General features: G+C 40.2%; 1 protein-coding gene across 3 annotated transcripts in view; it reads left to right on the top strand.

Annotated features, from left to right (window-relative positions):
• Nucleotides 1–8,809: 8,809 nt before the first annotated feature.
• LATS1 (large tumor suppressor kinase 1) overlaps nucleotides 8,810–27,920 on the top strand; it is a 56,557-nt gene continuing 37,446 nt past the window's right edge. Inside the window, exons 1-3 of one of the 3 annotated variants that reach the window (XM_049903255.1) lie at nucleotides 8,810–9,060; nucleotides 13,978–14,166; nucleotides 17,511–18,001. In XM_049903255.1, coding sequence (XP_049759212.1) covers nucleotides 17,651–18,001 — 351 coding nt within the window. In that variant the 5' untranslated portion in view covers nucleotides 8,810–9,060; nucleotides 13,978–14,166; nucleotides 17,511–17,650. Of the gene's footprint in view, nucleotides 9,061–13,977; nucleotides 14,248–17,510; nucleotides 18,002–27,920 lie in introns of all 3 variants that reach the window. The other 2 variants (XM_049903236.1, XM_049903245.1) reach the window with 2 other exon arrangements.

Raw genomic sequence — 27,920 nt, 5'->3', positions numbered from 1 at the left:
AATTAAAAATTCAGGCCTCAAGTTGCAGTATGGAAGGATTCTATGGGCAAAAACCAGAATAACGCAGGAAGCATCACAAGAAGATGGGAGGAACACACAGAGTACTGTACCAAAAAGAACTGGTTGACATTCAGCCATTTCAGGAGGTAGCATTTGATCAAGAACTGATGTACTAAAGGAAGGCTCCAGGAATCGACAGAATACCAATTGAAATATTTCAACACCTGGATGCAATGCTGGAAGCACTCACTCATCTATGCCAAGGAATGTGGAAGATAGCTACTTGTCTAACCAACTGGAAGAGATCCATATTCGTGCCCACTCCAAAGAAAGGTGATCCATCGGAATGCAGAAATTATCAAACAATATCATTAATACCATACACAAGTAAAATTTTGCTTAAGAGAATTCAAAAACGGTTATAGTAATACATCGACAGGGACCTGCCAGAAAGTCAAACCAGATTCCGAAGAGGATGTGGAACAAGGGATATCATTGCTAATATCAGATGGATCTTGGCTGAAAGCAGAGAATACCAGAAAGATGTTTACCTGTATTTTATTGAGTTTGCAAAGGCATTTGACTGTGTAGATTTTAAGAAGTTACAGATAACACTGCAAAAATGGGAATTTCAGAACACTTAATTGTCCTCGTGCAAAACCTGTATATAGACCAAGAGGCAGCTGTTCAAACAGAACAGGATGTTACTGTGTGGTTTAAAATCAGGAAAGGTGTGTGTCAAGGTTGTATCCTTTCACTGTACTTGTTCAATCTGTCTGCTGAGCAAATAACCTGAGAAGCTAGACTATATGAAGAAGAACACAGGATCAGGATTAGAGGAAGATTCATTAACAACTTACGATAAGAAGATGACACAACATTCCTTGCTGAAAGTGAAGAGAACTTGAAGCACTTACTGATGAGGATCAAAGACTACAGCCTTCAGTATGGATTACACCTTAACAGAAAGAAAACAAAAATCCTAACAAGTGGATCAATAAGCAACATCATGATAAACAGAGAAAAGATTGACGTTGTCAAGGATTTCATTTTACTTGCATCCACAATTGACACCCATGGAAGCTGCAGTCAAGAAATCAAATGACATTGAACATTGGGCAAATCTCTGCAAAAGACCTCTTCATAGTATTAAAAAGCAAAAATGTCACCTTGAGGATTAAGGTGTGCCTGACCCAAGCCATGGTATTTTTCAGTTGCCTCATATGCATGTGAAAGCTGGACAATGAATAAGAAAGACCGAAGAATTGACACCTTTGAATTGTGGTGTTGGACTGCCAAAAGAATGAACAAATCTGTCTTGGAAGAAGTACAACCAGAATGCTCCTTAGAAGCAAGGATGGCGAGACTGCGTCTTAGGGCGAGATGCGTCTTACATACTTTGGACATGTTGTTAGGAGGGATCAGTTCTTGGAGGAGGACATCATGCTTGGCAAAGTACAGGGTCAGTGGAAAAGAGGAAGACCCTCAACAAGGTGGATTAACACAGTTGCTGCAACAATGGGCTCAAGCATAGCAATGATTGTAAGGATGGCGCAGGACTGGGCAGTGTTTCATCCTGTTGTGCATAGGGTCACTATGATTCGGAAGTGACTAGATGGCACCTAAGGACAACAATTCATATGCATGTGAAAGCTGGACAGCGAATAAGAACACCCAAAAATTGATGCATTTGAATTATAGTTTTGGCAAAGAATATCAAATACACCAGGGATTGCCAGAAGAACTAACGGATCTGTCTTAGAAGAAGTACAGCCAGAGTGCTCCTTAGAAGCAAGGATAAAAAAAAAAAAATAGAGTTTATCTTGCTTACTTTGGACAGGTTATCAGGAGGGACCAGTCCCTGGAGAAGGACATCATGCTTGGTCAAGTAGAGGGTCAGTGAAAAAGAGAAAGACGCTCAACGAGAGGGACTGACACAGTGCTTGCAACAATGGTCTCAAACATAGCAATGATTGTGAGGATGGTGCAGGACTGGGCAGTGTTTTATTCTGTTGTGCGTGGGGTCACTATAAGTCAGAACCAACTCAACAGCACTTAATAAAAAAAACAAACATTGAAAATACTTGTTGATATTCAGCCCCATTTATTTATCTTATTCACAAGGCCATTGTGAGAAAACATTTGTGGTATAGCTATCATCCTATCAAAAACTTTGGCATAATTGAAAAACTTCTTTGCCCTTGTGAATAACACTTCTCTTTAACAGTATTTTGTTGAAACATCCCTTAATAATCTACTTTAGAACCTTGTCCAAGAAGCAAACTACATTTTCTAGAGAAGAGTTTTTATGGTATCAATATGGTACCTTGCTCAGATTAATTAGAAGGAGGCGTTCTACAGACTGGACAGGAGTACATTCTACAAAAAAGAAACCTGGGGAGGTCCAAAATAGAATATACAACATTTGACTTATTTCATTGCTACCATTCTATACCATGATGTTAAATGGAAATGTAAGACAACAAAAAGCTATACTCTAGACTACAAGTCATCTTAGCATTGAAGCCACTACCAACAATTATTCACCACATTAAAGGTGTAATATGAGGGCAGAAAACTACCAGGGGGATAAAAGTGGAGTAACTAGAAATGGGCTTGTCAGATAGATAGATGGATGGATGGATGGATAGATAGATAAATAAGTAAATAAATGTAAACTAATGTTCAATTCCAAACTCATTTCTGGACCTTTGGGGAAAGTAGCTGAGAGACCAGCCTAACACACAGCCATCAGAAATGGCTCCCCCAAAAATGTGCAGGCCATGAGTATATGAAGCTCAATGATAATTAATACTAGACTGTAAAAGTAACATCTATGAGAAATCAAAATGACGTTTTTACCCCTGGATTTTTATTTAAGTACGGAATAAACTTGGATTTAAAAAAATCTGTTGGCCAGAGAGGGCCTAGAAGCCTAGGGCCCTACAACACCTCAGCAGCAGCAAGTACACCTAGCACTTAGATCTTGGTTTCTAATACCATTTTCCAATAAAAGGAACCAAGTCTCCTTGGAAAAATGGTTGATTCTTGGACTGGGCCAGAAAATACACAAGATAGCTTGCAGCATCTAGTAGTGCCAAAAAGTAAGTTGTCCAAAAACATACACAATGATGGGGGTATGTCAAAGGGACACAGGAGCTAACTGAATGTTCCCAATGGCCAAAGCTGGAACAATTTAAGCAGTAAAATAAAGATACTAAATGCATAAAATTAATATCTGTAAGTCCATGCCGATATAAATGCATAAATAAATAGAAGAGACAAAACTCTCCTGCAGAAGAATTCCAAATAATTTATGTAGATACTCTGCCCTCAATGGAGTCCCTGGGTGATGCAAATTGCTAAGTGCTCAACTGCTAACTGTAAGGCTGGCAGTTTGAACCTACCCAAAGGAACCTTGGAAGAAAGGCCTGGCAATCTGCTTCCAAAAGAACAGAGCCTTGAAAAATCTTATGGAGCGGTTTTTAGGTGGTCACCACAAGTCTGAATGCACTCCATGGTAACGAGCTTAGGCTTTTTTGGTCTGCCCTCCAGGAGGTGGAGCATAACTCTCTGTTCCTTAAGTGCAGGCTGCACATAGTGATTTCTTTCCAAATAATGCAGTATGGGGAACAAGGGGGAGTAACTTTACAGTGGAGAAACCCGACAAACACTAACCACCTCGGCCAGGTGATCAAGGTCAACATCCACAGTGGTAAGTTATGTTGGTACGCACATAACTTGTATGCACCTCTGGGGTCTTTCTCCCCAGAGCCCTAACCCTAGTCTAATCGTGAGGAAAACATCAAACAAATCCCAATTTAAAGACATTCTACAAAATACCTGATCAGTTACTACTCAAAACTCAAGATAATCAAAAAGAAGGGAGGTCTGAGAAACTCACAGCCAAGAGGAGCCTAAGGAGACACAATGACTAAGTGTAATGTGACATCCTGGATAGAATTCTGGATCGGAAAAAGGACATTAAGCAAAAACTTAAGGAAATTTAACTGAAGTATGGACTTTGGTTAATAAAAATGTGTCAGTATTGGTTCCTTAATTGTAACCATACTCATGTAAGAGATTAACAAGGGGGAGCCTAAGGGTGGAGTATATGGGAACTCTGTACTATAGACACAATTCTTCTGTAAATTCAAAACTGTCCTAAGAAATAAAGTTTATTAAAAAAAAAAAGTCATACCTGCTCTCCTGATGTTGCAATAAATCTCCTAAGCAGCCTTCTCCTAATTTATTGTCTACCGACAGCAAGCATTGTCCTAATCAACGTTTTTGTTATGCCAAATGTGGACTCTTTGCTCCCATCAAGTTCATCCATAGTTTCTTCTACATACAGCTTGCTCACTCACCTGCCAATCCCATGTTCTCTTTTTTCAAAATCGGCCTGAAAAGATAGCTCCCTGACACCTCATTATCAACCCCATTTAGCACATATATCCAAAAAGTTCCCATTTTTAGGTACATTGTATCCATGGAGACTGTCTTAAGACACATCATCATGAGGCAAAAGTCCTGCCTCCATAAAATGCTGTGATAAATAACGCAAGTCTGGTGCAAACAAGATACCAAGAGAAATATGAAAATACATCTTACTAAAAATAAAAACCTGTCAAAATTTGTGAGATGTAGCTAAAGCAGTGCTTAGAGGGGAACTTATAGCTTTGAATCCCTATATTAGAAAATTAAAAAGGCTTACTATCAATTACCTAAGTTTCTACCCTAAAAACCTAGGAAAAGAGAAATTAAGCCCAAAGCTGTAGGAAATAAAGTGAAGAAATCAGTGAAACCAAAAACAAACAGAAGAAAAGCCTAAAGTTGGTTCTTTGAAAAAATTGATACATCCCTAACAGGAAGAATTAAGGGAGAAAAAAACAATACCTGTTGCCAATATTGTATGTGTTGTGCCTCCTTCCTCCCAAACTATGGAAAACATACTGAAGTCTCCCTGATGTAAAGAATAAGCAAAAAACAAAACCATCCTCCAATTCTCCACCTACATCCTATCCACCCCCTTCTGTTAACTTCCAGACTTCTTGAAGAATCTGTCAAAATTCCATCTCCTCAGCTTTCATTCCTACCTTGATGGCATCTAATGACCAAAATGGCAGCCAGTGGAGAATGCCTGCACTAGACTGTGCCATGAATAAAATGTTACATAAATGCAACTTCTAGAGTCAATGTAATGCTTACATTGTTCCCCAACTGTATTATATACTTCAAAAGGACAGAGATGGTGTAGTGTAATGCCATTCAGCTATATGCATTCCCTCCTAATGGAGTCAGTTTTGCTCTTCCCTGAAGCATGCTGGGGATAAACTCTGGATAGACTTGGGCTGAGGTACAAGGCTGGGAGTGATGTGACTGGGCCGGTGGCCAAGGCCAAGGAACACCTTAGCGACAAGGAGGAAAACATCTGGGCCTGGAAGTGAAGTCCCTGGGAACACTGGCTTCCCAAGGATGTGGGAGAAAACAATGAGCCTTGGTCCCAGCTGGAATGGTATATAAGCTTATGTCCTTTGCTATGCAGTTGTGGAGCACTAAACTGGTCTAGCCGCTGCCCTGAGCCATGGTCCCGTTATAAACCATATGTTGTGATCACTGGTTCTGGAGCCTTTCTTTGGTCTCCTGGAGATGCAGCTGACCTTGGGTTCAGGTGCCACTGGGTTGTTACACAACAGACGGTGTCTTCATTTTAATCTCTCCACAGTGTTAATCATGGATTTGTGTACCCAACAGGTACAGTAAAAGTATTCTTTTTTTGAAAGAAATGGATCCTAATTTATTTTACTATAGTGAAGTGGTGATCTGGATCAAATATAAAGAATGAAACAAATTTGGAGAGCTGGCAGCTAATTTTAAATTCCAGATTAAATTACAATAGAGGCAGACCCCAGGTTATGAACAAGATCCATTCCCAAGTGTGTCTTTAAGTCTTTAATTTGTGGGTAACTCAGAATAGGTGCATATGGTTCTTATTTAGCCTTATTTTAGTGCAAAGGAAACCCTGGTGGCGTAGCGGTTAAGAGCTACGGCTGCTAAACAAAAGGTCAGCAGTTTGAATCCACCAGGCACTCCTTGGAAACCCTAGGGGGCAGTTCTACTCTGTCCTATATGATTGGTATGAGTTGGAATCAACTGGATGCCAATGGGTTTTCGGTTTTGGTTAGTGCAAGAAAAGGCTTGAACCTTTTTCAGTGATGTAAAAGCTGCACTCACAGCAAAGGAACGTGATTGTGATGAGTTTGCTGCCAGTAGGAGTTGGTTCCATTGTTCAAAGTGGGGACAAATTTATATAACATTAGAGGGCAAGTATGAGCTATCCATAAGTCAGATGTTTCTAACCCAGGGACTTATTGTATATGGAAACCATGATAGTTCGCACCCAGAGAAATAGCCCTTAGATATGGACCAACCACAGATGCCATCTCTGATTTATAAAATTTCACCTAGAAGACACCATAACAATCAAGAGGTGAGCATATACAGACAAAAAAAGTAGGAGCCCTGGTGGCCCGATAGTTAAGCACTCCACTCAGCTGTGGACTTAAAGGTTAACAGTTTGAACCCATCCAGCTGCTCTGTGGGAGAAAGACCTGAGGATCTGCTCCCATAAAGATCACAATCAGGAAAAGCCTATGGGACAGTTCTACTTTATTACATGGGGTCACCTAACAACAACAACTAGATGAAGAACCTCTTTATATAACAAAGGGGAATGATTGCCAAGATATATAATTAAACAAATATAAAACAAATAAAGCATGTCACAGAACAGTATGTATAAGGGGGGAAAAGGAAGGGAAGAAAAGAACGTAACTGTACTTGTATGTATGTGCATAGCATCTCTGGAAGGATGCACAAGAACTGGCAGTAACACTGCCTCCAAGGACGGGAACAGGCAGGTTGGGTAGACAGGGATTGAAGGTTTCACTGTTTCTCCTTTTTTTTTTTTTTTTTTTTTGCTACTTTGTTCCACTTGAATGTATTACCTATTTAAAAATAAAGTGAGATAGAGTAGTAAACGTCAAAGCCAAGACTTGGATGGTGAAGAGACAGGTTAAGGGGAACTAGAGATAAAAAAAAAAAAAGAGAGAGAGAGAGAGAATCAAGGGAGGACAGCAGCAGGGTCTGGCAAAGAGGTATAGTTCATAGCCAATAAGGAAAACAAGGTTACTGTGGACCATGCAAGCAAAGAGAAAAGCTCAGATTAGAAGTTGCAGCAGTACAGAAAGGTGGTTAGGAGGCACTGGAGTTGGCACTGGAGTCAGACTGCCTGAACTCATGTCTGGGTTTCCTCATTTAATTGCTATGTGAAAGTGCTGAGCTTTGTGGCTAGTATGTAGAAAGCTACCAATAAAGGTTAGCTGCTATGACTATCATGCAGACAAAGAGCAGCAAGTCAGGGGGTCAACAGTGGGCATGAGGCCAACATGCAGAAGTTTATGGGTGATTATTCAGGCAGAGCAGACAGCAAAAGTAGTAATCTAGAACACTGGACATGGGGGCACCGGACAAAGAACTTGGGAATGGAGAGGTAGAGACCCAAATATAGAGGGCAGGCAAGAGCTGGCAGCTATACTTACACAAGACAATGAGGTCAAGATTTGGTGAACAGGTAACTTCAAAAAAAACTGAGGCACTGACAATAGCTACAAAAGATACTGTAAGATAACAGGGATAAAAGTATTTAAAGAAAGATAAATATTGCGACCAACAATGTAGATACAGATGTCTAGGTTGTGATAACCGTGGAAATATTTTTTCGCCATTTAAAACTGAATTCAGATTTCAGTTGAATATCTACTGAAGATCTACCATTTGTCAGGCTGTAATTGGTGCTAAGAAGAGAGCAATCTGCAGAACAGATATTCCTACCTTCATGGAGCTTACAGTTTAGAAGGGCTCTTGGAATGTAATCTTTTCTTTCAACAAAGGTTTCCTCATTTGAACTTCCGGATACACTGGCCAGTCATTCATATAACATCAGAAAAAGAAGCCTTCAATTAAAAAAAAAATTTTTTTTTTTTTTTTTAGTTAGCCTTTAGTAGAAAAATGATGAAAGGAGGTACTTGAAAATGCTAACTATTTATTTTCTAGAGGCAGAACTGGCAAAGTGCTTCCTTACAAAGGATGGAGGGTACCTCCAACGATCCCATTCCAAGCTTCCGATTCAACTTAACAGGAAATAAAACTTCTCACCACTGGTCACTGTTATTCCTATTAGGACAATAATGACCTCCTCTTGTACTGATACTGGTGGCAGATAAAGGTCTCTAAAATATGTTTATTAATCTGTCCCGGCTCTAGGAACGTGTTATTTGGCTTGTTCGGAGAATACATATATGCTTTCGCTCACAGACTTACTCGGGGAAAGAGCATTAAGCAAGCATCAAAGTTTACTTCCAAGCCTCTAGAAATCCTGTATCTGATGGCCACCGCGAGGTACCAGAGAGCGACTCGTTGCTGTTCCCTTCTGAGAATTAAGCTCCTGGACACGCGTATCTTTATTCTATACCCGTTCAGAGCAAAAGCTCAATTGAAAGAAAGAGAATGAAATCCAGGAGTGGGCTTGGGTGGGGAAGAGCCCGACTCCACTAACGGAGCGTGTGTCATCTGGGCAGCGAAACGCGGGAGCGACGCGGCTGACACCAACACCCAGAGGTGCCGGCGGAAGTCGCGCGCGGGAGGCCGCAGGCAGCGCGCTCGCTCCCGGCCGCCGGGCGGGCAGAAGCCCCCAGTCCTCGGCCCCCGCGCAAGCGACGCCGGGAAATGCCCACATCCGGGAAACCTGCCGCGGAGCGCTGCGGCGGCGACACGGAGTGGAAGGCAAAATGGCGGCAGCGGCGGTGGCCTGGTGCTAAGGGGAGAGCCAGGTCCCCGCGACCCCCGCGACCAGCCGCGCTGGCCCGCGGCAGCCCCCCAGCGCTTCTCCCTGCCCTGCCCAGCCAGGGATACTTGGGGTCCCTGGTACGGGCTCCGGCCTCCTCGGCGCCCGCTCTCGGGCCCGTGGCCGCAGTCCAGGAGCCCCGCTCTCCCCTGCAGGTAGGTCCGCGGCGGGCGTAGCGGGTGGGGCCCACTCTTTTCGGGAGCCAGGGTTGGCGGGCGGTGGCCACCGGGGCCCACGCCCATCCTCGCTGGCGGGGGTCCAGGGGCTGCTGCGGACGGGCGGGCTGAGCCGGCCGGGGCCGGGCCTATCTGGGCTGGAAGCGTTGACCTGAGCTGAGCCGTGCCCTGGGGAAGCGTGTGTTGGCCGCGCCCAGCACTGGAGGAAGAGCCCCAAGCTTTTCGGGCTCGGAGGTGCAGGTTAAGCTGGGAAGAGTCTGCCTCCCTGGCGGCCTTGCGCCGACCGTTTCCCCGCCACCCCACCCCCAACACGCGAGTCAGCGGTGTCTGGCAGGGGAGGAGAGCCGAAGGTGGCTCCGAGAGAAACTAGCAGTGGGAGAGGTGCAGTTCTTTGGATCCCAGAAGCACCCGATCTGTGTATACATTGAAGAAATTCTATTATCTATTTCCAGTCCACTGTAATGTGGTTACTGTTCATAGTTGGAAGTGGTGAGAGAGATGGAAGAGTGTTTATGAAGAAGTGTGTATATAAACACAGAAGATGATGGAAAGAAAGTAAAAGGAACATTGCATATTTTCGAAGAGAGCTTGTAGCTCATAGAATAACTCTCAGGTGACTTGATTTAACCCCATACTCTCTCTTCTCCAATTGAAAGTCATTATTTAAGGGACCAAGTTTAATGTTTGTCTTTTTCATATCTTAATATGGCTTAAAATATTTATCTTCGTCTAGAAGTTCATTCATAAATTTAGTGAGAAGCATAGTCTCACACAAAAAAAATCATATTGTATCACTTCATCTTTGGAAATACATTTGAATACTTGAGATCATGGAGTTTGCCAGGCCACTATGGATTATTTATGAAGAGTAATTTTTTTTTTTTAATCAGTTTTCCTCTAGAAGGAAGAAAAGGTGGGATGTTATAATTGGAATTAGTATTCTTTGCTAAGGTACTGACATTTGTAGCTGTCCTTACCAAGGTTATTTCTTTCCTTTAATAAGTTAACAGGTAAAATGGGCTAGTTGATTGCCTAAGTCAGTGGGGGAATCTAACTGTTAAAGAGGTAGCATTGTGTTTTGATCGGCTGTGACTGCAAGAAAGTAGATCGTGGCACATGGTGGAGAAGGCACATTCTTTCTGTGCGTGCATATTGATAGACTGTGCCGTGCCACTCCTAAAGCAAATAAAAAGCTACTACAGCATTTTCGTTACAGCATTTTTTGGGGGTATGATAGTTGGACTTCATTCTGTAGGTTAAACTTTAAGTTTTTTATTTTTGTTTTTAAGTCTAGTCCTTGTTCTGTATAATACAGTCTGAAAGCAAACTCTGGTTACTTAATTGTTGTTTAGATTAGTGGAGCGTTTTTGTAGACTTCAGAAGTTGTTTAGTCACTGAACAACATTTTTATCAAGAAGAAATGGCAGTCATTTTTCAGCACATAAGTAAAATACAGTGATTATTTTCACTTTTGATCAGACAGTTCATTCTTAGAAAGTGAATTGAAGAGAATGTTATCAACATTACACAGGCTTTTCTTGAATATTCTTGTCTAAACAACTAAAACTATGAAGATTTTTCCAGCTAAGTAGCGGTACCTATTACTGTGGGCTATTCTCACAACTGATGTATTCAAAGCATTGAAACAGGTTATCTTTTTTGTAAATCTAGTTTAACCAAAGGTAAACTTGAATATCTTATTATGTAATGGTATTAGTTCTTTCCCTAAGTGTTGTCAAGATACTCAATATTTGTTTCAGTTTACTGATATTTGTGTTTTTGATAAATGTCTAAACTTTCAAAGAAATGGAGATTTTAAGTCCATTTAGCCTAACCAATTTCAGTGCCCCTTCAAAGATGATCCCTACCTGTTAAGGAGACTCAAAATGTAGGTGTAATGGAAAGATTCAGCTGGCTGTGTGACCTTCTGCAGGCCACTTTCCCTCTGTGGATCCATTTCCTTTTCTGTTGAAAAAAATACACACACGCATGTATGTCTGTGTGTGTGTTTGTATCTCCAAGATACCTTATTCTCTTTGAATCAGTGACATAGCAGGAAAAGTAAGACAAGTACATACGTAGGGCAAGAACATGTTTTGTTTGAACCATGCAAGGTGCATTTGAAGTTTTGAGGAGAAGGATAACAGCTGGGAGTTCAACGAAAGCTTCTTGAAGAAAGTGGTATTTCAGTGGGACCTCAAAGGATGGGTATAATTTCTACCAGAGGAGATACTGCAGGAGCTTTCCCAAGAACTCTTACTAGTTTCTGAGTTCATTATGACTCATGGCGACCCCATGTGTGTCAGTAGAACTGTGCTCCATAGGGTTTTCAGTTTCAGAAGTATATTGCCAGGCTTTTTTTCCGAGGTGCCTCTGGGTGGACACAAACCTCCAACTTTTGGTTAGCAGCTGAACACCAATCGTTTGCTCCACACAGGGATTCTGTCAAGGAGAATAAACAGGTAGTTAACACATAACATCGTGGTGACATCCTCCTTTTCAAAACCCTTGTTAATTATCTTGAACCTCTTTATTATCTTTATGATTGAGTGTATAACTTTGAGGCGTATTGAAGAACGGAAACCCTGGTGGCATAGTGGTTAAGAGCTACGGCTGCTAACCAAAAGGTTGGCAGTTCGAATCTACCAGGTGCTGCTTGGAAACTCTATGGGGCAGTTCTTCTCTGTCTTCTTATAGGGTCAGTGTGAGTCGGAATCGACTCAACGGCAATGAGTTTTTGTTTTATTGAAGAATAGTGGGGTTTTATCTTTCCTTTTCGCTTAAACTATTAGTTTTGTTTTTACCTTAAGTGGGTTACTTGTTGCTGAAATTAAAGTTTCTTCCAAAGATAAGTTTTTGACAGATGTTTATATCTGAGTGCTTGTCCTTCTTAAGAGTCACTCTTACCCTTGAAAATTCTGTGATCTCTCCTCAGTTTGGCACTTGTTCATGCCTGTAATTGCCTTGCCTTTTGGGTGACAGTTCTGAGAACACAATGCTACATCATAGCAGAAATCTTTTTGAAGACATTTTGAATCAGGGATCCAGATTTAGCCATATGTGATGCTACCAGTGGAAAGAATACAATCCAGGTAACAAGGAGATGAGAAGATAGTTCTTACTAATGGTTACTACCACCCATCTGCCTGTTTGTCCTGGTGGCTTACACATTCCTGTGATGCCGGAAGCTTACCACTGGTATTTCAAAAACCAGCAGGGTCACCCATGGTATTCAGGTTTCAGCAGAGCTTCCAGACTAAAACAAGGAAGAAAGGCCTCGTGATCTGCTTCCAAAAATGAGCACTTGAAAACCCTATGGATCACAGAATATCATCCGAGACTTTGACTTGCTTACTTTAGACACATCGTTCAGAAGGGGCTGATTGCTGGAGAAGGACATCATGTCTGGTAAAGTGGAGGGCCAGTTGAGGGGAGGGAAACTCAGTGAGATGAATTGACACCATAGCTGCAACAGTGGACTCAAATATACGAGCAATCATGGAGATGGCACAGGACCAGGCAGCGTTTCATTCTGTTATAACCAGGGCTGCTGTGAGTCAAAGTTGTGTCAGTGGCAACTAACAGCAGTAACTTATGGTTAAGTTAGGCATGTGCAGTGTCTGCTTTTCCAGAACTTCTCTCTTGGGTGCTGGCGAATTTCTTTTAATATTGACTTTAAGATACTTAATTTCAAACGTGTTAAAATGTGGAAAAGGGGAAGCATCTCAACAAAAAAGGAAATATCTTGTCGTGGAAGATGTTCATAGTACTGTCTTATCTTTTTTAGCATATTGGTCCCTAACCAATGGTAGTAGCTAGAGTCATAGGTGCTGTGTTTTTCATGCCAAGTGGTCTCTCCATCAGGCCTGGTCCAGACACCTGTGATGGTATCTACCTTACGTTATAGACATCCATTCTCTCTGTCTCTCACTCTCCACAGTATACAATGGTGGACAAGTACAGGAGGGCCATAATAAACACTCCTGTTAGAAAAGAGGAAGAATAGAGATAAACAGTGATTGCTGATCTTTAATAATTCTGAAGTCTCCCTGGCAGATCTAATGGAAGCAGCCAGACCTAGAGTTAGGGACGATTCAGTTGCCTGGGAGGAACTCCTTCATCCATTGTTCTTTATGACCCATGGTCAGTTATCCTGTGGCCTTCCAAGACCGTTCTGGGGTGTTCTTTTTCTGTTATCATCCTTGGCCACATGTTACATGTGAGCATTGGGGGAGGATATTCACTCTTTGGAAGGCGCAGATCTTTTTCAACTAGCTTACTGCTCATACTTTGTTTTTTAATAAAACAGTTTCTTCAAAGTTATTAAGCTGCTCTTTGCCTCTTTCAGCTTCTGGTGGGTGCCGGCATTCTTTGCCTTGTGGTCGCATCACTCCTGTCTCTCTGTCTCATGGTCACATTGCCTCCTCCTCTGCATGAATCAAATTTTTCTCTGTCTATTATAAGGAGACTTAAGATTGCATTTAGGACTTGCTTGAATAATCCAGGCTCATCTGCTGTCTCAAGAGCCTTAATCACATCTGCAAAGTCCCTTTTTCCAAATGCATTAACATTTACAGGCTCCAGGGATTAATTGGTGGATCCCTTCTTGGGGGAGACCATTATTCAGCCTGCTACAGTAACTCTATTGAGGAGGGAGGTGAGTTATGATAGACTTCTACTTGATATATTTAATTTTTCAGTAAGAATGTATCTTTTTATAATTACAAATTATATATCTTTAAGAGTGAAAAGAAGGGCTGAATCACCTGAATTTATTCGATCAACACATATTTCTAAACTGCCTTGTATTGGCCAGGTCCTATGTTAGGGGTATGAGGCAAAAGCTGAATCTTGACAGAGCAAAACTATGCTTATTTTGTTTTTTTTTTCCCTCAGTTAAGGAGGATGCTCTTAGAAATGGAAAAATAATAATAAAATGATGGCCAACTTGGAGTTGAAACCTAAAATACATGAGATTTTAAGAGAAGGCCTCGATGCTATAAATGAATTCTAACCCAGCTATGGAAAGAACTAGCATGTGAGATTTCACAACCACTGTTGTTAAACCTTGAACTTGGAGAAATGGTAGGTTCCGGAAGACCAGAAATGGAAAATATCTTCACTTTCAGAAAAGATAAGAAGGTGAATTCTGCAAACTTTAGACTGGTGAGCAAACATTAAACCTAGAAAAATTCAGTGGTGAGCTATTAAATTAATATTGGGGGAAGACTTTGAAAAAAAATGACTATCATTAGGGCCAGCTTTCTTCATAAAAAGCACAAGGTTTGTCATATTTACCTAATTTTGTTTATGAAATAATTGTCAGTAAACTGGGTTGTATTGTAGACAAGAATGTGTAGTTTTCAGCAAGACAATGACAAAGCTAATTTTTTTTTTTTGACAAAACAAATGTGGGCTGCTTGTGAGATAAAGCTTGATTGTTTTATAGCTAATTTAGCAATATTTCCATGAAAGTACTAATGAATGAGGTGAACTAATCAAGAAATAGTGCTTCTCATAGTCTGCTTCATCCTGTGTCAAGTCTGCTATAGATATGTGTGTATATGTATGTGTAATTTGCATATGAATAATTTTTAAATGTTTTTTTTAAAGCTCCGTTAAGATATAATTATATATTCCATGAAGTTTACCCGTTGAAAGTGTACAGTTCAGTGGTTTTTAGTATACATACCAACAAAATCAAACCGATTGCTGTTGAGTCGATTCCGACTCATAGCGACCTTATAGGAAAGTGTAGAACTGCCTCATAGGGTTTCCAGGGAGCAGCTGGTGGATTTGAACTGCCAGCGTTTTGGTTAGCAGCCAAGCTCTTAACCACTGAGCCCCCAGGGCTCTTGTGTGTTTGTGCGTATAACCAAACCCAGTGCCATCAAGTCGATTCTGACTCATAGCGACCTTATAGGACAGAGTTTCCAAGGATCGCCTGGTGGATTCGAACTGCCAACCTTTTGGTTAGCAGCCAGAGCACTTAACCACTATGCCACTAGGGTTTCCTTTGTGTGTATACATATATTTAAAACCCATCCCATTGCCCTAGAGTCAATTCCGACTCATAGCAACCCTGTAGGACAGTAGAACTGCCCCACAGGGTTTCCAAGGAGCGCCTGGTGGATTTGAACTGCCAACCTTTGTGTTAGCAGCCCTAGCACTTAACCACTACGCCACCAGGGTTTCCATACATACGTATATGTATATATACGTGTGTGTGTATGCGTATGTGTGTATGTGTACACACATACACGTATATATACACATAAACACATATGTAAAATACATGACTAAGCAGATATTAAAAAGAATGGTGCAGTTCTGTTGAAATGTACTGACAGGAACAGATACCCATAATGTATTGTTAAGCAAAACAAGGAAGTTTGGAGCGCTGGTGGCACAGTGGTTAAGAGCTCAGCTGTTAACCGAAAGGTTAGCAGTTCAAATCTACCAGCTGCTCTTTGGAAACCCTATGGGACAGGTCTGCTCTGTCCTAAAGGGTCACTATGAGTTGAAATCAACTCGATGGCAACGAGTTTGGTTTTTTTTATGAGTTACTTAAACAGTTCTCCATTGCTGATCATCTAAATTACCGTCCTTTTTTGCTGTTATTACAGTGTTACGAGGAACATCCTGTGTCTTCCCGAGCTTGTATGAATGTTTCTTGTATTTTTGTTAGCTGCAATGCATTGTTCCTTTTAGTCCTGTTCAATCCATAATTAGGTGTTACTCCGATGATTTTATGGCTCAGGAGACAGTTTCAGAGAATTAAATTCCCAAGTTCACTTTGCTAATAATTAACAGGTATTTAAATCTTATTTTTTTGTTTTTCCACTGTAAGTGCTGTGCTTTTCTAGAACCTGTAGGATTTTGATGAACTACATTGTATCCAGAAGAACATGATTAGAATTAGGAAACAGTTAAAGGAACCGAGACTGTTTAGAAGGCACATATTCATTTATTTGTTCAACGCATATATATATTTATTGAGTACCCACTCTATGCTAGGCAGGCTGTAGTAATGGCTCTAGGCATTGGACAGGCAGTTACAAGACAACCAAGATCCTCTGCTTTAATGGAGCTTTTATTTCACTGAGGGGGAGATGGACAATTAACAAGTAAGCAAATAAGGTAATTTTAAGTAGTGATGAGTGCTATCAAGAAAACAAAACAGGTGATTAAGGTGACCAGGGAAAGACTCTTTGAGAAGGTAAAGTAAGGCCAAGACCTAAATGACAAGGAGATCTCTATGTCTTTCTGCCTGTGGACATCTTTATGTAACATGAATGGTGATTACGTTAAGTAGAATAGAAATTGACTTCCCAGTAGATGATAATTAGCCATGTTTCAGGTCCCAGCTGTACCTTAGAAATTACTTTACCCAAACTCTCTAAACTCAGTTTTCTGATGTGCAAAGTAGAGTTAGTGAGCCTACCTCACAGAGCTGTTGGGAGGTTTTGCACAATCATCTAGCAGGCTCTTCAGTAGGCACTAAGTCAGATTTCATGATGCTCCACATAAAGAAAACATCTCAAACAATTAACTAGAGATCACAAATGGAATGGCTTTATTGAGTTAGTGATTTTCCAATCAGTGGAGACATTTAAGTAGACTTTGGATGACTATCCAGTGTGTTGTACAAGAGATTCATGCATTAAATGAGGAATAAGATAACTAGACCTCAAAGGTCTTCTCACCCCTTGTTAATAATTAGCTTAACTATCTCTACAGTCCCAGTCCACAGTTTGGGAAATAAACCCAAGTATCTGGACTAATGGGTTAAAAACCTTTTTTTAAGCCAACAGTACCCTTTCTTTTAAATCTTCCAACGGAACCAAAAACCAAACCAGACCCCACTCATGGCAACTGTATAGGGCGTAGTAGAACAGCCCCGTAGGATTTCCAAGGCTGTAAGTCTTTATGGAAGGAGACTGCCACATCTTTCTCCCATGGAGCAGCTGGTGGGTTTGAACTGCTGGCTTTTGGTTAGCAGCTGAGGGCTTTAACCACTGTGCCACCAGGACTCCTCAAATAAATCTGTAGCTAAGTCTAATTTGTAAAATCGAAAATTGGAGCCTCTAGCTGATGTTCATAATGTGAGAAGTTGACTATTGCATTATTGTTAATCCCTTTCATTTATATATACTTTATATGCTTACTAAAGCACTCTTAAAAAGGTTTTTTTTTTAATCATCATAACCACTCTTTGAGGTAAATAAGGTAAATTGATTTTATAGTTTAGAAATAGGCACAGAGAGGTTAAGTAACTTCTCCTGATCATGTAGTAATCCTTAGCGGAGCCGGAACTATAACCAGGTCTCTTAACTCGTAAGTATTTTTGTTTTTTCCTGATAACATGGTATATTTTTATCAGTTAATTGGCTTATAGCTTTTGTTTATTTATATTTTTTCTTTTCTAGGGTTAATTAGATTGTGAAGGATTTTAACATTCCTGGGGACTAAAGGATCATTTTCACTTTTGCTCCAGAGAAAGCTCTGAATCTACGAAGTAGCCCTTAAACAGAAACCCTTTGTGCGGGTTATATATATAGATGTTTTCATGAAGAGGAGTGAAAAGCCAGAAGGATATAGACAAATGAGGCCTAAGACCTTTCCTGCCAGTAACTATACTGGCAGCAGCCGGCAAATGTTGCAAGAAATTCGGGAATCTCTTAGGAATTTATCCAAGCCATCTGACACTGCTAAGGCTGAGCATAATATGAGTAAAATGTCAGCAGAAGATCCCCGACAAGTCAGAAATCCACCTAAATTTGGGACGTATCATAAAGCCTTGCAGGAAATTCGAAACTCTCTACTACCATTTGCAAATGAAACAAGTTCTTCCTCTCGGAGTACTTCAGAAGTTAATCCACAAATGTTTCAGGATCTACAGGCTGCTGGATTTGATGAGGTAAGAGCTTTTAAAGACAAAAGAAAGGATTTTTCTTATACTGTACTACGTAACACTTCCAGGTGAAGTCATGCCTGACTGTTTGCTTTAGAGAATGTAACAACTCCATGATAGAGAAGATAGCTTTAACTTCATTGAATAGTTAATGTGTTTTAGTGTATACAAATGTATCTTCTATCAAAGAATATTGTGTTTATAATGCCATTAATTATCAAAACAATTAGTGTCTTTGGTTTTTTATGATACCTTTAAGGAGCCCTAGTGGTGCAACGGTTAAAGCACTCGACTGCTAATCGAAAGGTTAGTGGTTCAAACCCACCAACAGCTCCATAGGAGAAAAGACCTGGCAATCTATTCCAGTAAAGATTACAGCCTAGGAAACCCTATGGGGCAGTTCTTCTCTGTGTTACAGGATTGCTATGAGTCAAGATAAACTAATGGCACACAAGAACAACACCTACATAGTAACCTATCGCTAAATTCTGGAGCTTCTGGGATTTAAAAGGTCAGGTCATGAAGATAAAGTCCAAGTTTAGTTGAAGAAAGCCACAGGTGAGGTGAGGATAGGAGAGAGGACACCTGACTGTGTGGAATATGAAGTGTGGTAAGCTCAGTGACTACTGCAGAGATGGTAGCTCCAAAGGTCTGAAGTTTAACTTGATAATATAGAGAGAGGAATCATGTAATCATGGATTCAGTTAACCATCGAAGAAAGCAGTTACGTTCGCATCACTCTTAGGCCCAAATCTTAAATTCACAAAAACTAAAAACTTCCATGTTGGTAAATCCCCAAGAATTGCAAAGTTTTATTTTAAGGAAATTTCAGTTCATGTTAACTCTGTCAAGTCTTTAGTGTTTGCCTTAGGAACTCATAATTCTTTCATAGGACATATAGATGAAAATTGGTTATGTAAAATGTAATTAAATATGAATCATTTCTCAAAATTATAGTAACTTTTTTCCTGATTATAAAATAATACTTGTTCCCTGTTAAAAAGTAAAAAGTACAAAGAAACTGAAAATTATCTTTAACCCACTACACAAAGATAACTTAAAATCTCTTCATCATTGTTAATATTTTGGTGACCAAATTTCTAGATATCTCTGTGTTTAATTATAATAATAATCCAAGTATTAATTATAGTAAATGGTTTGAAAAGACACATTTAAAACTAAACTAGGCAAAAAAGAGTATTCTTTCTGGCCCGTTCTGTTTCTTGGATCAGTTTTATTTTCTATCATTTTTCTACTTTGTTGTTAGGTGCTGTCGACTTGGTTTCAACTCATAGTGACCCTGTGTACACCAGAACAAAACACTGCCTTGTCCTGCACCATCCTCACAATCATTGCTATGTTTCAGCCCATTGTTGTAACCACTGTGTCAGTCCATCTCTTTGAAGGTCTTCCTCTTTTTCACTGACCCTCTCCTTTACCAAGCATGATGTCCTGCTCCAGGGACTTGTCCCTCCTGATAACATGTCCAAAGTATGCCTACGTAAGATGAAGTCTCACTGTACTCCCTCCTAAGGAGGATTTTGGCTGTACTTCTTCGAAGACAGATTTATTTATTCTTCTGGCAGTCCCTAGTATATTCGATGTTCTTCACCAGCACTGTAGTTCAAATGCATCAATTCTTCTGCTGTCTCCCTTATTCATTTCCAGCTTTTGCATGCATATGAGGCAATTGAAAATACCTTGGCTTGAGTCAGGTGCGCCTGAGTCCTCAAAGTGGTATCTTTGTTTTTTAACTCTCTAAAGATGTCTGCTGCAGCAGATCTGCCTGGTGCAGATCATTTGATCACTTGACTGCTGCTGCCATGAGTATTAATTGTGGATCCAAGTAAAATGAAATCCTTGACAACTTCAATCTTTTCTCTGTTTATCACAATGCTGCTTATTGGTCCACTCGTGAGGATTTTTGTTTTCTTTATGTTGAGGTTTAATCCGTACCGAAATCAGTAGTCTTTGATCTTCATTAATAAGTGGTTCAAATCCCCTTCACTTTCAGCAGGCAAGATGTGTCATCTGCATATCACAGGTTGTTAATGAGCCTTCCTCCAGTCCTGATGCTGCTTTCTTCATGCAGTCCAGCTTCTTGGATTATTTGCTCAGCATACAGATTGAATAAGTATGGTGAAAGGATGCAACCTTGGCGTACATCTTTCCTGATTTTAGACCACACGGTGTCCACTTGTTCTGTTTGAACGACTGCCTCTTGGTCTGTGTACAGTTTCTGCATGATCACAAGTGTTCTGGAATTCCCAATTTTGGCAATGTTATCCATAATTTGTTATGATCCACACAGCTGAATGCCTTTGCATAGTCAGTAAAACACAAGTAAACATCTTTCTGGTATTCTCTGCTTTCAGCCAAGATCCATCTGACATTAGTAATGATATCTCTCATTCCACATCCTCTTCTGAATCTGGCTTTAATTTCTGGCAGTTCCCTGTTGATTCAATGCGGTAACCATGTTTGAATGATCTTCAGCATGATTTTACTTGCATGTGATACTAATGATATCGTTCAGTAGTTTCCACATTCTCTTGGATCACCTTTCTTTGGAATGGGCACAAATATGGATCTCTTCCAATCAGTTGGCCAGGTAACTGCCTTCTAGATTTCTTAGCATAAACGAGTTAGTGTTTCCTGCACTGCATCTATTTGTTGAAACTTCTCCATTGGTATTACATAAATTCTGGGGCCTTGTATTTTGCCAGTGTCTTCAGTGCAGCTTGGATTTTGTCCTTCAGTACCATCAGTTCTTGATCATACACTACCTCCTGAAATGGTCGAAAGTTGACCAGTTCTTTTCGGTACAGCGTCTCTGTGTGTTCTTCCATCTTCTCTTGATGCTTCTTTTCATCGCTCAACATTTTGCCCATAAATTCCTTCAGTACTGCAACTCAGGGCTTGGATTTTTTCTTCAGTTCTTTCAACACAATTGCCAAATGTGTTCTTCCCTTTGGGTTTCTAACTCCAAGCCTTTACACATTTCATTATAAGACTTTACTTTGTCTTCCCAAGCTGCCTTTTGAAATCTTCTTTTCACCTCTTTTACTTTATCATTTCTTGCATTTGGTTTAGCTACTCTATGTTCAAGGGCAAGTTTCTGAGTTTCTTTCTTTTGGTTTTTTCTTTCTTTCCTGTTTTTTCCCCTCTGAATTTAATTTATTTTGTGGTTGTTGAGAATATACCCAGCAAAACATACCAATGCAACTGTTTCTACATGTACAATTTAGTGACATTGATTACATTCTTTGAGTTGTGCAGCGATTTTCGCCCTCCTTTTCTGAGTTGTTCCTTCCTCATTAATATAAACTCACTGCCCCTTGAGATTCCTGTGTAACCTTTCCAGTTGCTGTTGTCACTTTGATTCCATATAGATAGTTTTTAAAAGAACATAATGCTCAAGGCAGACCTTTTTTACTAACTAAGCTAAACTATCGTTTGGTTTTAAAAAGATTTCGGGGATATTTTTGGTTTAAGTTTTAAAGATTATATCAGGGCAATAGTGTCAGGGATTCATCCACCCTTCATGGCCCCAGAATTTCTGGAGTCCATGAGAATTTGAAATCTATTCTGCATTGTCCCCCTTTTGATCAGGGTTCTTCAATGGAATCTTTGATCAAAATGTTCAGTAATGGTAGCTGGTCATGGCAAAGGAGGCAGTTGTTACTGGAGGTTATTAGCCACACATTCCATATCCTCCTCCTATTGCTGACTCTCCCTCATCCTCTGTTACTCTAGGTGAATAGAGATCAGTTGTTGTGCCTTGGATGTCTGCTTACAAAGTTTTAAGACCCCAGGCATTACGCAGTGAACTAGGAGGTAGAACAGAATCACTGGACGTATTAGGCCAATTAACTAGGATGTCCCATGAAACCATGACCCTAAACCTCCAAACCAAGGAACCAAATCCTGTGAGATGTTTGGTTGTACTTAAGCAGCCTTAAACCAAAAACAAAAAACCTGTTGCCGTCTAGTTGATTGCAACTCAAAGCAACCTTATAGGACAGAATAGAACTGCCCCACAGGGTTTCCAAGGAGTGGCTAATGAATTTGAAATGCCAGCTTTTTGGTTAGCAGCCAAGCTCTTAACCACTACACCACCAGGGCTCCAAGCTACTGTTTTATTCTTGTTGTAAATATATCTGCTACACTATTGCCAGTTCAACTTTTTTACACATATACAACTTACTGACAGCAGTTACATTAATTGGCTGTGCAACCCTACCTTTAATCAGTGCAATTTTTCCATCACTGTAAACCAAAACGTAGTACTCCATAACCTTCCCCCACCCCGTAACCACTAATACAGTTTGATCTCTATACGTTTGCCTGTTCTTATCTTTTTATATTAGTGAGATCATACAAAGTTTGTCCTTTCGTAATTGGCTTATTTCACTCAGTATAACGTCTTGAAGGTCCACCCATACTATAGCATGTGTCAAGACTTCGTTTGTCCTGCTGGCTGAGTAGTATTCCATTGTGTGTAAGTACCACATTTTGTTTATCCATTCATCTGTGGATGGGCGTGTAGGTTATTTCCACCTTTTGCCTATTATGAATAGTGCTCCAATGAACATTGGTGTACAAGTCTCTTTCTTGAGTCTTTGCTTTCAGATCTTTCGGGTATTTACCTAGGAGTGGGATTGCTAGGTCATATGGTAGTTCTGTTTTAGTTTTTTGAGGACTTGCCACAGTGTTTTCCACAATGGCTGTACCATTTTGCATTCCCACCAGCAGTGGTTAAGGGTTCCAATTTCCCCATATCCTCGCCTGCATTTGTTATTTTCTGTTTTTTTTTCCCTTAGCCATGCTAACTATGGGAGTAAAATAGTATGTCACTATGGATTTGATATGCATCTTTCTGATGGCTAATGACGCTGAGCGTCTTTTTGTGTGTTTGGTGGCCATTTGAATGTCCTCTTCGGTGAAGTGTCTGTTCAGGTCCTTTGCACATTTTGATTGGGTTGTCTTTTTGTTGTTACCGAAGTTTTATATAAATTTTGGTTATTAGGTTCTTTGGATATACAGTTTCTGAAGACATCTTCCCAGTCAGTAGCTTGCCTTTTCATTTGTTTTGGTAAAACCTTTTGATGAACAAAAATTTTAATTTTTATGATGTCCCATGTATATTTTGTCTTTTGCTGTTTGTGTTTTTGTTATTATATTAGATAATCCATTGTTGAAGGCTAGGCCTGAGAGCATTCTAGGAATTTTATGGTTTTACTTTGGACATTTAGGTCCTTCATCCATTTTGGATTTGTTCCTGTGTATAGTATGAGGCATGGATTTTGTTTTGTTTTTCTGTATGTTGAAATCCAATTCTCCCAGCACCCTTTTTCACTTTTCAAAAAAAAAAATTTTATTGTGCTTTAAGTGCAAGGTTACAAATCAAGTCAGTCTCTCATATAAAAATTTATATTCACCTTGCTGTATACTCCTAGTTACTCTCCCCCTAAGGAGACAGGACACTCCTTCCCTCCACTCTCTGTTTTCATGTCCATTCAGTCAGCTTCTGACCTCCTCTGCCCTCTCATCTCCCCTCCAGACAGGAGCTGCCCACATAGTCTCATGCCAGCCCTATTTATTGAAGAGACTCTTCTTTCCCTGTTAAATGGACTTAGCATCCTTGTCAAAGATCCATAGACTATAGTTGTGTGGGATTATTTTTGGACTCTCAGTTCTATTCCATTGGTCTGTGTGTCTGTTGTTATACCAGCACCAGGTTGTTTTGATTACTGTAGTAGTATAGTGTATTTTAAAATCAGGATGTATGAGTCCTCCTATTTTGTTCTTCTCTTTCAGCATTCTTTTAGCTCTTCAGGACCTCTTGCCATTCCTTATAAAGTTGAGGATTGGTTTTTCTATTTCCATAAATAAGGTTTTTTTGTTTTTTTTCAATTGTGCTTTAGCTGAAAGTTTACATCTCAAGTTAAATTTTCATACAAAAATTTATACACACGTTGTTATGTAACCCTAGTTGCCATCCCTTTAGTGTGACCACACATTCTTCCTTTCTACTCCAGATTTCCAGTGTCCATGCAACCAGCTCCTATCCCTTTCTGCCTTCTCATCTTGCCTCCAGACAGGAGGTGCCCATTTAGTCTCATGTATCTGCTTGAACTAAGAAGCACACTTCTCACAAGTATCATTTTATGTCATATAGTCCAGTCTGTTCTTTGTCTGAAAAGTTGGCTTTGGGAATGGTTTTAGTTCTGGGTTAAGAGAGAGCCCGGGGGCCATGTCTTCTGGTGTTCCTCCAGTCTCAGTGAGACCATTAAGTCTGGTCTTCTTACTAGGATTTGAGTTCTGCACCCCAATTTTCTCCTGCTCCTTCAGGGACTCTGTTGTGTTCCCTGTCCGGATGGTCTTTGGTGGTAGCCAGGTTCGGGTTTATGTTGCCCCTTTTGTCTCTTGGGCTGATATTTTCCTGTGTCTTTAGTGTTCTTCATTCTCCTTTGCTCCAAGTGGGTTGTGACCAATTGATATATCCTAGATGGTCGCTCATTTTTTTTTTTTTTTTTTTGGTCGCTCATTAGCTTTTAAGAGCCCAGATGCCACTCACCAAAGTGGGATGCAGAACATTTTCTTAATAAACTTCGTTACATCAGCTGACCTAGATGTCCCCTGAAACCGTGGACCCCAGACACCTGTCCCTGCTACACTCTCCTTCGAAGTGTTTGGTTGTGTTCAAGAAACCTTTTAGCTTTTGATTTAGTTCAGTGGTGCCGACTTCCCCTGTATTGTGTGTTCTCCTTCCCTTTACCTAAGATACTTCTTATTTACTGTCCAGTTAGTGAATTCTCCTCTCCCTCCCACCCCATACTCGTAACCGTCAAAGAATGTTTTCTTCTGTCTTTAAACCTTTTCCTGAGTTCTTGAAATAGTGGTCTCATATAATATTTGTCCTTTTTGCAACTGACTAATTTCACTTAGCGTAATGCCTTCCAGGTTCATCCATGTTATGAGATATTTTGCCAATTCATCGTTGTTCTTTATCGTTGCATAGTATTCCATTGTGTGAGTATACCATAATTTGTTTATCCATTAATCCATTGATGGGTACCTAGGTTGTTTCCATCTTTTTGCAGTTGTGAACAGTGCTGTGGTGAACATAGGTGTGTGTGTATCTATTCATGTGATGGCTTTTATTTCTCTAGGATATATTCCAAGGAGCAGGATTGCTGGATCATACAGTACTTCTATTTCTAGCTTTTTAAGAAAGCACCAAATCAATTTCCAAAGTGGTTGTACCATTTACATTCCCATCAGCAGTGTATAAGTGTTCTAGTCTCTCCACAACCTCTCCAACATTTATTATTTTGTGTTTTTTGGATTAATGCTAGCCTTTTGGGGAATGAATGTCAAGAACACCAAAGACACTAGGAAAATATTAGCCCAAGAGACAAAAGGAGTCACGTAAACCAGAGACTCCATCAGCCTAACACCAAAAGAACTGGATGGTCCCTGGCTACCACCAGTGTTGTTGGGGTGAGATTGTATCTCATTGTAGTTTTGCTTTGCATTTCTCTAATGGCTAATGATCGTGAACATTTCCTCGTGTATCTGCTAGCCACCTGAATGTCTTCTTTGGTGAAGTGACTGTTCATATCTTTTACCCATTTTTTAATTGGGTTGTTTGTATTTTGGGGGTTGAAGTTTTCCAGTATCTTGTAGGTTTTAGAGATTAGACCCTGATCAGATATGTTGAAGCCAAAAAATTTTTCCCAGCCTGTAGGTTGTCTTTTTACTCTTTTGGTGAAACTTTTTTTTTTTTGCTGAGCATAAGTGTTTGATTTTTAGAAACTCCCAGTTATCTAGTTTCTCTTCTGATGTTTGTGCGTTGTTAGGTATGTTTAGTATTCTGTTCATGCATGTGTTAGGGCTCTTAGTGTTGTCCCCATTTTTCCTTCCATGATTTTTATCATTTTTGGTTTTATATTTAGGTCTTTGATCCATTTTGAGTTAGTTTTTTTTTTTTTTTTTTTTTTAATTTTTATTGTGCTTTAAGTGAAAGTTTACAAATCAGGTCAGTCTCACACAAAAACTTATATACACCTTGCTACATACTCTCAATTGCTCTCCCCCTAATGAGACAACCAGTTCCCTCCTCCACGTTCTCTTTTCATGTCCATTTCACCAGCTTCTAACCACCTCTACCCTCTCATGCCCCCTCCCTGGAGAAAATCCCAACATAGTCTCAAGTGTCCACCTGATCCAAGAAGCTCACTCCTCACCAGCATCCCTCTCCATCCCATTGTACAGTCTAATCCCTGTCTGAAGAGTTGGCTTTGGGAGTGATTCCTGTCCTCAGCCAACAGAAGGGCCGTGACCACCGGGGTCCTTCTAGTCTCAGTCAGATCATTAAGTCTGGTCTTTTTACGAAAATTTGGGGTCTGCATCCCACTGCTGTTCTGTTCCCTCAGGGGTTCTCTGTTGTGTTCCCTGTCAGGGCAGTCATCGGTTGTAGCCGGGTACCATCTAGTTCTTCTGGTCTCAGGATGATGTAGTGTCTGTCTGTTGGGCTTGTAATTACCTTGTGTCCTTGGTGTTCTCCATTCTCCTTTGATCCAGGTGGGTTGAGACCAATTGATGCATCTTAGATGGTTAGATGGCTGCTTGCTAATGTTTAAGACCTCAGACACCACTCTCCAAAGTGGGATGCAGAATGTTTTCTTAATAGATTTTATTATGCCAATTGACTTAGGTGTCCCCTAAAACCATGGCTCCCAAACCCCCACCCCTGCTACGCTGTCCTTCGAAGCATTCAGTTAATTCAGGAAACTTTTTTGTTTTTCATTTAGTCCAATTGTGCTGACCTCCCCTGTATTGTGTGTTGTCTTTCTCGTCACCTAAAGTAGTTCTTATCTACTATCTAATTAGTGAATACCCCTTTCCCACCCTCCCTCCCTTCCCCCTCTCATAACCATCAAAGAGTATTTTCTTCTCTGTTTAAACTGTTTCTCAAGTTCTTATAATAGTGGTCTTATACAATATTTGTCCTTTTGCAGCTGACTGATTTCACTCAGCATAATGCCTTCTAGATTCCTCCATGTTATGAAATGTTTCACAGATTCATCACTGTTCTTTATTGATGAGTAGTATTCCATTGTGTGAATATACCATAATTTATTTATCCATTCATCTGTTGATGGGCACCTTGGTTGCTTCCTTGAGTTAGTTTTTGTGAATGGTATCAGGTATGGGTCTTGGTCTTGTTTGATCTTTCATGCAGATGGATGTCCAGTTATGCCAGCACCATTTGTTAAAGAGACTGTCTTTTCCCCATTTAACTGACTTCAGGCCTTGTCACATATCAGCTGCTCATACATGGAATAATTTATATCTGGATTCTCAGTTCCTTTCCATTGCTGTATGTATCTGTTGTTATACCAGTACCAGGCTGTTTGATTACCCTGGCAGTGTAATGGGCTCTAAAATCAAATAGTGTGAGGCCTCCAACTTTGCTCCTCCTTTTTAGTTTGCATTACTTATCTGGGGCCTCTTCCCTTTTCACATGAAGTTGGTGATTTGTTTCTCCATCTCATTAAAAAAATGTCTTTGGAATTTGGGTCAGGATTGCATTGTGTTTGTAGATTGCTTTGGCCAGAATTGACATTTTCACAATATTGAGTCTTCCTATCCATGATCAAGGTATGTTTGTCCACTTACATTGGTCTCTTTTGGTTTCTTGCAGTAGTGTCTTGTTTTCTTTGTATAGGTCTTTTACGTCCGTGGTTAGATTTATTCCCAAGTATTTTATCTTTTGGGGGCTATAGTAAACAGAATTGATTTGATGTTCTTTTTGTTGGTGTAGAGGAATCCAACTGATTTTGTGTATGTTTATCTTGTATCCTAATACTTTGCTGAAATCTTCTATTAGTCCCAGTAGTTTTCTTATGGATTTTTT

This window comes from Elephas maximus, chromosome 1, assembly GCF_024166365.1.
Source record: "Elephas maximus indicus isolate mEleMax1 chromosome 1, mEleMax1 primary haplotype, whole genome shotgun sequence".
Lineage (NCBI taxonomy): Eukaryota > Metazoa > Chordata > Mammalia > Proboscidea > Elephantidae > Elephas > Elephas maximus.
The sequence above is the reverse complement of the archived record's forward strand: the minus strand, read 5'-3'. Positions and strand labels throughout refer to the sequence as shown.